The sequence below is a fragment of the Alligator sinensis genome, unplaced genomic scaffold (assembly GCF_000455745.1).
Source record: "Alligator sinensis unplaced genomic scaffold, ASM45574v1 scaffold448_1, whole genome shotgun sequence".
NCBI classification, from domain to species: domain Eukaryota; kingdom Metazoa; phylum Chordata; order Crocodylia; family Alligatoridae; genus Alligator; species Alligator sinensis.
Genome location: NW_005841870.1, coordinates 958,867 through 972,178, shown reverse-complemented (window position 1 = coordinate 972,178; position 13,312 = coordinate 958,867). Strand labels below are relative to the sequence as shown.

At 43.9% G+C, this 13,312-nt stretch overlaps 1 protein-coding gene across 4 annotated transcripts in view; it reads left to right on the top strand.

Annotated features, from left to right (window-relative positions):
* Positions 1–13,050, top strand: part of AGT (angiotensinogen) — a 26,320-nt gene extending 13,270 nt beyond the window's left edge. For all 4 annotated transcript variants that reach the window (XM_025195080.1, XM_006016978.3, XM_006016977.3 and 1 more), the window contains exons 3-5: positions 9,327–9,591; positions 10,304–10,448; positions 11,711–13,050. In XM_025195080.1, coding sequence (XP_025050865.1) covers positions 9,327–9,591; positions 10,304–10,448; positions 11,711–11,896 — 596 coding nt within the window. In that variant the 3' untranslated portion in view covers positions 11,897–13,050. The remainder of the gene's footprint in view (positions 1–9,326; positions 9,592–10,303; positions 10,449–11,710) is intronic.
* The last annotated feature ends 262 nt before the right edge of the window (positions 13,051–13,312 follow it).

The following is a 13,312-nucleotide window of genomic DNA, read 5'->3' as shown; positions in this document are numbered from 1 at the left end:
TTCACCAGAGCGCCCCAAGGGATGACGAGGTCGAATGGTCACAAACTACTTCAAGATTGTTTCAGGCCGGACATAAGGAAGAACTTCTTTACTGTCCGAGCCCCCAAGGTCTGGAACAGCCTGCCACCGGAGGTGGTTCAAGCACCTTCATTGAACACCTTCAAGATGAAACTGGATGCTTATCTTGCTGGGATCCTATGACCCCAGCTGACTTCCTGCCCTTTGGGCGGGGGGGCTGGACTCGATGATCTTCCGAGGTCCCTTCCAGCCCTGATGTCTATGAAATCTATGAAACTATGGTTTTGTTCCTGGCCAGTATATCAGTGCAGTAGTACACAGCTATTAGGCAGCATGTCTTTGGAAGTATAGCCTTCCATCTTCAAGGCCTCTAGGATCCACAGACAGACTAGATATACAATCTGGGGTTGGTTTCTGCTTCAGTGTCCTTGCCTTGCACAGTGCCAAAAGGCACACTGAACAAAGTGGCAGGGTGTGCTTGGTTTGTTATGCCTCCTGAAGATCTGTACATGGCTATTCTGAGGAAATGTCCCTCCCTGTTCACCTAAGTCCCCCTGACATTGGGCAATGGCACTTCCTGTCTTGCTGCTGTTGCCTGCACCTGTAGTCTGGTATTCTCCTAATGCAGGGGAAGGCAATTATTTCAGGCGGATGGCCACTTAGTGAGTTTTGGCAAACTGTCAACCTGCCCCCTGACAGGTGCTCCACCCCCTGGTCGCCATCTTGGGACCAGAAGTCCTGCCCCCAGAAGTCCCTCCCCTTGCCCCCAGGAATACTCTTTTCAGCAAGGGGTTTTGCCAGAAACCAGAAAAATACCACATTATATTCTAAAGATTGAACATTCTACAACATTCATTTGATTTTAAAAAATATTTTTGTCCTGATTTACATGTACTTGTGTAGTATACATAGATTTCATAGACATCAGGGCTGGAAGGGACCTCGGAAGATCATCGAGTCCAGCCCCCCCGCCCAAAGGGCAGGAAGTCAGCTGGGGTCATAGGATCCCAGCAAGATAAGCATCCAGTTTCATCTTGAAGGTGTTCAATGTAGGTGCTTGAACCACCTCCGGTAGCAGGCTGTTCCAGACCTTGGGGGCTCGGACAGTAAAGAAGTTCTTCCTTATGTCCAGCCTGAAACAATCTTGAAGTAGTTTGTGACCATTCGACCTCGTCATCCCTTGGGGCGCTCTGGTGAACAAACGTTCCCCCAGATGCTGGTGGTCACCCCTGATAAACTTGTAGGTGGCCATCAGATCACCCCTGAGCCTGCGCTTTTTCAGGCTAAAGAGCCCCAGGGCTCTCAGCCTGTCATCATAGGGTCTGCTTCCCTGACCTCTGATCATGCGCGTGGCTCTTCTCTGGACTCTCTCAAGCTTCTCCACATCCTTTTTGAATTGTGGAGCCCAAAACTGGACACAGTACTCCAGCTGCGGCCTCACTAAGGCCGAGTACAGGGGGAGAATGACGTCCCGGGATTTGCTTGAGAAGCATCTATGGATGCAAACCAGAGTTTTGGTCGCTTTACTAGCTGCCGCATCGCATTGCAAGCTCGTGTTCATCTTGTGGTCAATGATGACCCCCAAGTCTCTTTCTTCCATAGTGCTAGCCAACATAGCACTGCTGAGCCTATAAGGATGCGGTGGGTTTTTTTCCCCCCAAGGTGGAGAACCTTGCATTTATCGGCGTTGAACACCATCAGATTCTCGTCCGCCCACTTGCTGAGCCTGTCCAGGTCAGCCTGGATAACCTGCCTGTCTTCTGGTGTGGATGCTTTGCCCCAAAGTTTGGTGTCATCGGCGAACTTGGCCAGTCCGCTTCTGACTCCAGTGTCCACATCATTAATGAAGATGTTGAACAGTATGGGTCCAAGGACAGAGCCTTGGGGGACCCCACTGGTCACAGGACACCACGATGAGTGACTTCCATCGATTACTACCCTCTGGGTCCGACCCCGGAGCCAATTTTCCAGCCAGCGGATCGTGGAGGACCCAAGGCGACAATTGGCCAGTTTCTCCAAGAGGCGATCATGGGACACCAGATCGAAGGCTTTTTTGAAGTCAAGATATATGACATCAATCTCTTCTCCCTTGTCCAGGTGATAGGTCACCTGGTCGTAGAAGGAAATGAGATTGGTCAAGCAAGACCTACCCGCAACAAACCCGTGCTGGCTATCCCTTAAGATGTTGGCGTCGGCCAGTCCATTAAGGATGGCCTCTTTAATAAACTTTTCTAAGATCTTCCCCGGGATAGAAGTCAGGCTGATGGGCCTATAGTTAGCCGGATCCACTTTCCTCCCTTTCTTGAAGATAGGCACCACATTGGCCTTCTTCCAGTCTTCGGGCACTACTCCCGGTCCTGTAGCGGGCATGGGCGTCCCATGGGACTGATGAAAGACTGACGCAAAGTACCTATTTAATAGGTTGGCTTTTTCCTGGGCGTCAGTTGTCAGTTGCCCCATCTGGTTCAGGAGGGGTCCAATGTTGCCCCTGCTTTTCCTCCGGCTCCCCACATATCTGAAAAAGGACTTTTTATTGTCCTTGATGCTCGAAGCTAGTTGGAGTTCAGTTGCAGCCTTGGCTTTCCTGGTCTGCTCCCTACAGGACCGGACCAGTGCAGAATAATCCTCCTTGGAGGTGACTCCCATCCTCCATCCTTTGTAGGCCTTTCTTTTTAGCCTCAGGAGATCTGCTAGGTCCCTGGAGAGCCAGGGGGGCTGCTGTGCCCTCTTGCTGCCTTTCCTCCGAGATGGAATAGACTTAGTTTGTGCATTGAGGATCGCTCCCTTGAGGAGCAACCACTCCTCTTGCACTCCCCTCTCCCTGTGGTCACGGTCCCTTAGGGCCTCACTGACAAGCCTCCTGAGCTTGTCAAAGTCGGCTTTCCTGAAGTCAAGGACTTGCGTGTTGCTGACCGACTTGCCAGCTTTTCAGTGGATGGTTTAATGCTTAAAACAGATATTGGCATTTTGGTGCTTATGGCCTTTAATTAGATTTTCAAATGGACTCAAGGTTGGCTTAATGGCCAACTTGAAGGGCTGTTTGCCCCATCTGGAGCTCTACCTGTGATGGAATGGGAACAGAGTTAGGTCCCCAGACATTTTTATGAAACAAAAGTATTTTACTTCAGCCAGTTATACAAAGGAATCAAGTGGCTGCAAAGAGCAGCTTGAGCAACCATCACAGTCCAACACACTGTACATGCCCATTCATGGCAAAAACCAGGACCAGGAGGGACTGGGTTGCAGTGGCTGAGATGCAGACCTGGGAATTGGCTGATCTGGGTTCCTGAAGTTTTTGGTTAAATTTTCCAACTCCCATAAAAATTACTTAAGTTCCCCTTTCAAAAGTTTCCATTTTTTTTTAAAAGATGCCTTTAGGCATTTAAAGACCTAAATTCCAATAACATTTAATAAGGCTTCAGCGCACAGCCCAGGCACACAAGTCACTTTTCAAAATGGAACGTCAGTGCTTTTTTTGAAAATCTGTTGTGCCTTAATATGTGAAATGGAGGTAAGATCCCCCCCCCCACAGTGCAGGATTGAATCCTTTATCTTTTGTAACTGGCTTGAGATCTTTGGATGAAAGGTGCTGGCCCTTTGAAGCAGTGACCTAGCCTTCATTCTTGTTTATGAGGCATTTAACAAGGTCTTAGCACTGTAGAAATAGCTGGTATTGCTATGAAGAAAAGATGACCTTTTAACTCAGTAGAAAACTGGTTATTTAGCAGTTATTCCTTCAGTGTTCCATCCTCTGTGCTAGAAAATCACCACCTGATTGATTTGGGGACATGTATTTGCCATGTCTCTCTGCTTCCCTGTTTCCCCACTATTTCCTTTGCTTTCTTAGGAAGATGCACTCACAGCATATGTCCAGATGAGCATGCATGTGCGTTTCCCTAGGGACAAAAAGAAGTGGCACGTATTTGTGTTGCTGCTAGTTGTCTCTGGGGAACACCACTGCACGTGCACTCTGGTGTGGGGCAAATTGCCCTAGGTAGGGTAGAGGAGGCTGGGGCCAGCACCTGAACTGTCCCCAACAGCCTTACCTGGGGTCCTGGTGGCCTCCTGGGTCTGCAGCAGTAGCGATCTGGATGTACGGAGCCTGGCCAACAGCTGGACCATATCTCTGGCTGGCCAGGCTCTGGTTTTGGGCAGTGCACACTGCTGCCACATGCATTGCAGTGCTTTTTCTCAGAGCACTTCTTTTTGATATTGAGATTTCCTGGTATCTAAATTTGACTCCACACTGCAAATATGCAGCATGGAGAACCAAATTACATGAATGGGGTGCATTTTGCGGCACCTCAAAAACCTTTGAGGTGCTGCAGAGTGCACATGCATTCTTGTATAGATTGCTCACAGGCTGCCTCTGGACATGCAAGGGAGTGTGGTTTGTGGCACCACAAACTGCATGTGGTGAATGTTAAAATGTGTCCCAGGCTGCAAATTTGCAGCATGGGGCCAAAATTTGCTACTGAGATTTCCTGGTACTAAAAAAAAAAAAAAAGATATCCAAAAGAAAAAGCAGCGCAATTCATGCATAACAAGTATGCACCAGCATACACAAAGGCTGGGCTGTCCAGAGCAATGCTCTAGCTGCCAGCCAGGCCTCTATGCTGCCCGACCTGTGCCCCTGCTGCTCTAGGACATTAGGTAAGAAGGTGGTCTTACCAGCTTCCAGCTCTCCCTGGCTTCCAAGAGCCAGGAAGGGCTGGGCAAGGGCAGTTTGCCTGCAACAAAGCATAAATGTAGAGGCGTGCACTGCAGCAATTTGTGCCACTGCAAGTAGATGCCCCTGCTTATCTGGATGCAGCTACAGATGGCAAAGACTTCACATGCGGGTTGAAGAAAAGCAGTTCATGCATGGATGAATTAGAAACAACCCATTCTGCAGCCCAACCCTAGTCTCCAGCATTTTTTGACTGGAGCATCCATATTAACGGAGAATTCTGAACTTCACATTCTCTAGTAAACGCAGGAGAGGAATACTTTGAATTCTTCTAGAATACATTAAATACAGTCATAAGATATAACCTGTAGCAGGGAGCCAGTTAGGCACAGGCAAGGTTTCAATATTCTAACCCTTCATTTATTCTTAAGAAAGGCCTTAATAAAGTCCACATTACAGCATACCTGGTGGTACAACCACCACGTGCAATAAGTGACTGCTAACTATTGTATGGCCAAAACAAGAACCATAAAAAAAAATCTTTTGTGGGTTACATTTTAATACTACATTTATTGACATGAGAGGCTTTGTAAGTTGCAAAGTAAATAATTAAAGCAAATGCCTGAGAATAGACACTACTGGAGCAGAGCTGGATAGTGCGGAAGTTAAGACATTTCCCCTCACACTGTTTTGCAATGGAACAGTGATTTCCACAGAAAGTGTCTGTGAAAACCTTGACTTCTCAATTGGGGAAAACAAAGAAAAATTGAAATCCCCCAAACCAAAAATTTACCAAAATGTCATTTTTTTCCCTGAATGAAAAGTTATTTCACCAGCTCTGCTACACAAGCATAACATTTGTGTAACAACATATAGAAAACTTGAAACAGAGAAGAAAGATGGGTTCTTCCCCAACTTGCAATCTGGATTTTTAGCAGGTCTCTGGTAGCCTCTGTGGTGTTTACTCCTTGCTTTCTCTTCACTTTCATTTATAAATATAGGTATTTTTCTTTCAATATGTTGATAAAAATCTTACTCAAAGGCACAGACTGCTCTGAGCTGACACAGCTGACCCACTATAATAACCTTAATAGTACAGCTAAAGAAAGGCTTTATCTTTTTTGCATTAAAGAAGTGTTCCTCTTATTTTATTTTCACTTTTTTGTAATGTTTCCTGTTTCAAATGCTTAGAAGAACTAGGGTGTATTTAATGAAAGGTGTTTTGCCCCTTAGGTCTACTGAACACAATGACATGAGAAACAGACTGTTATAAAGTCCTGTTAATTTGTTGATTGCCTTTCAGCACTTTTTAGGAGGGAATGTTTCATTACCAGGCAAATGGAGATAGCTCTCTTTGTAGGCAGAATGCCAACTAGAAATAAACAAGACATGATTCGTTTGCTAGGATGCCACTAAATCTACATTGTGCTATTGAAGTTAGGGGTGTGAGTTGGATTTACAGTGGCTGAAGGCCCTGACACAATTTTAATGCACTTGATCCTACATCCAAAGTCCATGGCAAAGCTCCCAAATGTTACAAACAATCAAAACCAGGCCCCAAATCCCCTATAGCAGGGGACTCCATGGGCTGAATGAGGGTTGCTGGGCTGGCATGTCCTGCATGTAGGGCTGGACCAGTTGTGTATGCTGCACACAGCATAAAAGGCCAATATGGTTCATGTGCTGCATGTAGCATCCCACCACACTGGCCCTGAGCACTGGCTCACATGGCCCAATGCAAACTGGCTTCAAAGCCAGGGCTTGGGCCAGTCTGGCATGGGCACCTCTTGCAGCCCACACCCTGGACTGACCTTCTGGTCTTCATGAAGAAGTCTTGGACCTGGGACAGGTCTGCACACGAGACTGGCTCTGCATGCTGCATGCAGTGCTTAGGGTCAGTCTGAGACCCTCAGGGCAGATCATAGGGCTCCACGGGCCACTGTGGGCCATATGTTTAACACTCCTGCCCTATAGGAAATAATATTTGTATTGCAGGGGTAACTCGGTGTCCCAGTCATGGTGATTTGTTTGTCAAACCCAAAGCTCCTCAACTACAAGATGCAAGCAATTAGCTGTCTGCTACATTGAGGCACCTCATTCTGGAGAGCTACCTTTATGCAGTAAGAACAAGGATCTTAAGATCCATCTAAACTAATGTCTCTGCTCTGATAAAAGACATGATCAGTTGCTCCAGAGGAGGGTGCAGTAAGCAGTTTCAATATAATCTGCCCACTCCTAAGGGAAGTTTTCTCTTAGTCCAAAGCATTTAAAACTTGGTTCATATCCCTTCCAAGACTCTTTAAAATACTAATGATCACCACTCTGGAGATATTTATCCTATCTGAAATCTCTGCGTTTATCTTGTGAATCATGTTTGCACACTTAACCAGTGATAACATTGTATGGCACCCTGCATCACCCCTTGAAAGGATCCCAAGGCATCCCAGAGCACCATGGCTCCCTGGTTGAGAAATATTGGTCTAAGCCATTCTTAAACCTTGCTACAGTCTTCCCTCTTGGGGTCTTGCAAGAATGAAGTCCATAGTCATTTGAAAGCAATTTTTAGCAATTTAAAATCTGTTTCTTTTCAGTCTCAGCTCATGTTCCCTTGTTCTTGTATTATGAGGAAAAGGTGAACTACACTGTCTGCTCTAGCAGCTCTCAATCCTTTGCTATTTTACATATTTCTTCTAGTTTCCTCTTAGCCATTTCTTTTCTATAGGGCAGTAATACTGTGCTTGTTGCTCTTTTCATGGAAGATTATTTCAGAAACAAACATATTTATACTGAAACAGTCATGTTGAGAGTGAATTTCATGTGCTAGAAATGGCCTGGTTTGTTCTATTATAAATGTAAGTGTCCTTAGCATCAAAGATTTGATTTATTAATAGAGATTAGCTCTAGGTTTGAACAAGTAATGCTCTCCATTAATATAATATTAATGCATAGATTTTATTTAATTGGGTTAAAAGATAATAACCCTCTCCACCCAAGAGCTTTAGTTTCTAAAATAGGGCTTCACTTTGCTCTTTTTCACCTGCTTGCCTTACTCACAAGAGCAACCCACCGCATGAGTTGCAGACAAGCAGGGTTTGATCTATGGCTATGATTAGATTGTGAGCAGAGTTCATGTTGAAACTTTAACCTGAGAAGAAGCAAAAGGGGTAAGAGACAGGAGATGGTACTTACAACTTAATGGGGAAGAAAAAGGCTATATTTAGAAAGTGTTGCAGAACTGCCCCTGTAGCCTGCTTGGAGGCAGTTAGCACTTCAGAATCTTTAAAGTTAAAGTTGTTCTCATTGGCTAGGGACAGACATTCAAAAAGCCTGAACCTGAATTGATTCAATCTTTTGCATGTTAGTTTAACCTGGCTAGGCAGAACCAGTTTGTAACTGTACAGACATCCCCTCTGAACTGAGGAAATGCAGGCACACGCCTGCAGCGGCTTGGGCTAGAAGCTGGGGGGGGGAGGTGGGGATACTAGAGCAGCCCTCCCTTCCCTTCTACAGAGCTGAGTGAGGGGGACATGGCCAGACCCCGGCAAGACACTCTGATTAGGGAGAAGTTGCCCCCCCCTTGCTGCTCCAGTGACAGAGCCAGCAGGGAGTTACACAGCATTTATCAGCCCATCAGCCAAACAAAAACCTCTCACATTAGTTCAAGCTCTTCTTAAACAACTTTTTCCAAGGAAGGAATGGAGGGTCATTACCAGCTACCCGTTGATTAGCTCCAAAAAGCCCTAAGTGGACACTGTACTGTCTGCCTTTGTCCTGTCGGCCTTACACAGACATGTCTCAGCATTAGCTAGCATACCACATGCAGGGTATGTCCACTTGCTTGAACAGTGCATGGTGAGGAGGGTGGGGGTCAGGGGGAAGCCAGGCAGATCCTCCCGTGCCTGCAAATCTCTGCCCAAGCTCCAGCCAGAGAGCAGAGGGGCAAGGCAAGCTCAGTTCTCTGGAGCAGAGCCCCACCCAAGGCTACAAAGCATCTGGGACGCTGGGGGACTCTGGTTTAAGTTAACCAGGAAGGATTATTTTCAACCTACAAGTAACTGATCCTAACATCATCATTTTGCTTTGGTGCTTTTATCACTTGTGTTTGGCTTTAGCTCTGGCATGGAAGGGAGAGGACTCCTCCCATAGTTTCATATTCCCCGCCTGTCACTAGCTCACCCAATTGCTTCCCTGCACCTTCTCCTACAAAAAAGGCAGAAAAAAAATGGTTCTGTTTCTGGACCCTTTTGCACCCTCAGTAGATGGGGGGGAAATTGGGATAAGAGCAGCCAATGCATAGAATGTGTGGGAGTAGAAGAGGCCAAGACAGGGCTGCCACCCAGGACTGTAAGCAAACAGTGTGCAGACAGCTGAGTGAATGGAAACCCCAGTGCCTGAAAAAGGGCTGCTTGAGAATAACTGCTGAATGTCCACAGTGGTTTTAACAACAGCCTGATGTTCCTTCAGTCTGACATTCTGTCAGGTGTCATGTCATAGATATACTAGCCTCTGCCTAAAGGTACAGTCAGCAGCTGATCATGTGCCGGCAAAGCAGTCAAATAGGATTTTATAAATGTAGTTCTCTTTAATCACAATATGTATTGTTTGAATTCCTTAAAGAAAACTCCCTTGTGCTTTTCAGCTAATGTGAAGAAAGCGTGCCAACTGAAAGAGCCCCAGGAGTTCTGGATTGATTCCAGCACAAAGATTTTGGTGCCTATGATGTCAGTAACTGGATTGTTTCAGTACAAAAGAGATGCCAGAAAGCATTTTTCCATCACCACAATCCCCCTTACCAAGAATGCGCTACTGGTCTTGGTACAGCCTATCAATGGCAATGACCTGAACACAATAGAGTCCGAAATTTCTTTGCAATCCTCCGAATGGCTGCAAGACCTGTCACCAAGGTACATTTTAAATATACGTGCAATCTCTAACAAAAGTTACTAACAGAACAACTTAATGGTTCATGCTAGTCCAACTCCTAATAGTTGGAGCAAAGTATAACACTCCTTCCAGAACACCCATGCAACCCGGCTATTTTCTCAGTACCCAGGCACAAAGGAGGTTTCTTCCCACCTACAAAAGGGTGGTCAGGTCACATGTCTATAAGCATGATAAAAACAAATAGTTGTCTGTCCTAGCTAGTGAAAGCGCAGGAGCTTTTGAGTCATTATTTTTCTTCATCTTTGTGTTGTCTTTTCCATTTATTTGTAACTAAGCTTATTGGAACCAGGATTTCAACCCAGAAGTAGATGGGAGTTTGAATTGAGCAGGACCAGAATTTCATCCCAAGTATTTGCCTTAAAAGGAAGAAACAAAACATTTTATATAAAGTAGTAATCCATCAAGATGAGTTACTCATCCCTAATCTCATGACTAAAAATGCTTCACTGGATTAGGGCCATACTGTACTCTTTTCTCAATCATGACATGGAATGAATTACAACATGCATTAATTATTGGCCTGTTACACCTGATAACTGCATTATACCTCTGCTTGAGCCTCACCATCTGCAAGACCCATGGGCATCTTATGGGTGGAGAAGGGGGACTTCCTCAGAGACACTGGGGAATAAGTCATTCATATTGTTCCTTGTTTATGTATATTTTCTGCAGACAAATTAAATTATCCTTGCCACAGTTAACATTAGAGAGCACATATGACCTTCAGGAACTTCTTGTGAACATGAATTTGTCTACACTGTTGGGGAAGGAGGCAGATCTCAGTAAAATAAGCAATGCTAACCCCACAGTTGGAAAGGTACAGTATGCATTATCAGTATTTTTTAACGTCATTCTTTTCAGCATATATCTTTTTCAATTAAATATAACTAAATCAACTAAATGCCAGTAGTATGGGACAGATGGCCACTGAACTGAAAAGGAGTGAACAGTCTGCTAATGGGAAGCTGCAAATATAACTGCTATTGTCTAATCACCTCAGTGTCACAAAAATCCAATTTGAGGTTTCATTGTATTAGGTTTTGTACAACTACATAAGATGACACGATCCTTATCAATTACAAGTCTGTCGAACTTTGTCCAGAAACAGAGATACGATTGGCCACATTTAGCCTGCTGTGTACAGCTCAAAGAGTAAACCCTGCAGTGCTGCACGGGGGCTGTCCAGGGCCCTCTCTGAATGCTTTGGAGCTCATAGCCAGGAACTGCACTACCTTTCTAGGGGTATGTTGGAGTAAATTATCTGAAATCTGCAACTGAAAGCACTCTGTTGTCAAGAAAGCAACTGCATATAGAATTGGGATGAAAGGGATTTTACTCTCTCTTCCATCTGTGGTTATCAGACATGCTCTTTTTTGAAGTAGCATTAATGCGATTCAAAGCACTACGAAAACTCAGTCCATCACTGACCAATATCCAAACATATATCTGTCTATATATGATATTAATCTGTCTGATGTACATCTTATTTAGTTAGTTTATAAAGGTGTATATTTACCCAGCTTTCTGAGTGATTTCAGACTAACATGGCTAACTACTGGTGCTTCTAACAGACAGTGGTCGACTGCTATGTTACTAATGCCTTTTCTTTGAATCCTGTAAGATTTTATTCTTTGGAAGTTAATATCCAAATAACTAAGGCTTTAGAATGGGATAATTGCCAAAGCTGAAAAAAGGTCATTGAGCAATGGAGGGAAAGTGTTTGCAGTTTAAGGCAGATTTTATTGCCCCAGGAGTGTCAATAATGATTTTTACCTATGTATCAATCCTCTACCCAGAAAACAGAGCAATTCTACCCTCATAAAGTCTATAGAAGTTCTGCCATTGGCTCCAACATGGCCAGGATTTTATCCACAGTCAAGCTTTGACTAGATGAGGCTAAGTCTTTTATGTCAGACACTCTCAGGCCTTCCACAAACATTGGTAAACTGCATCTTCTGGTGTAGTTACTACTTACCTCTAATTCACTAGCTACTTCATTTGTTGTTTCTTCATTTATGCTAGTTTTCATTTATCACCTCATATGGAGACTCCAGACTCACTTATGCATTTGCTTTTCAGGTTATAAATAAGGCCTTTTTCAAACTGAACCTAGTAGATGAGGTGGAAGACCCTTCAGAACAAAATGAAGATGTGGTGCCCATGGAAGTTACATTGAACAACCCATTCCTACTGGCCATTTATGAGGAGAATTCAAAGGCAATGCTTTTCCTTGGTAGAGTAGCAAACCCACTGAATGGTGTTTAAATGCAAGGGAGGGGAAAATGGAAAGTTAGTACATAAGCAAAGCATCCCACATTTCCAACCTCCAATTCATCTGCTGCTAGAATCCTCTTGAGCTTGTGTAGTTAGCTTTGAAATAAAGCAAATGGTACTCACAGTACAACTTTTCACAAGGTGCAAGGTTATTACTAGCATCTTATTGTTTTTCTTCCAATCAGACGCACAATAGGAGAAAAAGTTCTTTTTATCCACTGCAAACGTGGTTATGGCAGCATGAATAGCTACATTAAAGACTGCAATTTTAGGAAATTGATGGCTCAACATAATTGGTGTTCAGTGAAGAGAGTTATCTTCAACGCTTTTATAGATTTTGAAAGGTTGGTCAGATTTGAGAGGCATACTTGTGCTGCATAAGAAGTATTGAACAAAATCAGGACTTACAAGGATTTCAGGTTAGATCAGCAGTATTTTTCCCTTAAATTGCTGCTCATGGTACATGGCATTGGTTTTGGTCATACCACTTCTACCAGTTTTACCTTCAGATAGAATAAGCATGCTTTGGGAAGGTTTAAAATAAAGGGTTTTGTTTTGGGTAAGGAAATGAAAGTGGAATATAGTCTTACAACCCATTGGTATTCCTTTCTTTTTAATTATGTTCCACTGAAATCCTTCTTTAGACATAGATTAAGAGCTATTTATTTTGGATTTAATGGAAAAGATGACTATTATGTAGGGTGCGGATCTATAAGCCTTGACTTTCATTGAGTAGTTTAAGCTCAATTAAGTAGCCCCTTTGGAAGTAATTTGGGCTACTGGTGTAAGTACCAGTTGGGGGGAGGGAGCGAAAGGGAGACAGGGAATGACCCATCAGGTTCATATGGTCCAATCTATTTCTTACTATAATCAGAGGAGTGTGCTAGTTGTTTCTAATCAGAGTTTCTCAGGCTCTTGCACTGAACACCTATGGAGGCAAGAACTATGGGTGTATCCATGGTCCAGTGGAAGTGCATGGAAGCTTTGCTGCTAATTGCAGTTGAGTCAGGGTTTTATCTCTTGCAGACAGCTGTGAAGACGAAAGCACGTGGGCAACTGATGGTACTATACAAACAGTAAAATACTACAGAACGTAACCTTTTGTGTGTCCTAATGAATAAAAATAATACAGCCAAACCTGGAAATACTATTCATGGCTTTTGAAATCACAGCTATATATTTATTTGATTCTGCTGCACATAGTCCAGACACCGTAACATTCAAATATTGTGTTTGCATTGTATACAGAAGCAAATCTTATTGTAAATATGCAAAGTAGGAAAAAAAAATTAAATAAAACATTTACAAACTGCTTTCTCAGTACTATAGTTGAAGAGCTTATGCACAATATGAAACTAAATCCCTTAATTCATACAGCAGGTCATAAGAAGTGGGAAAGGCACACTT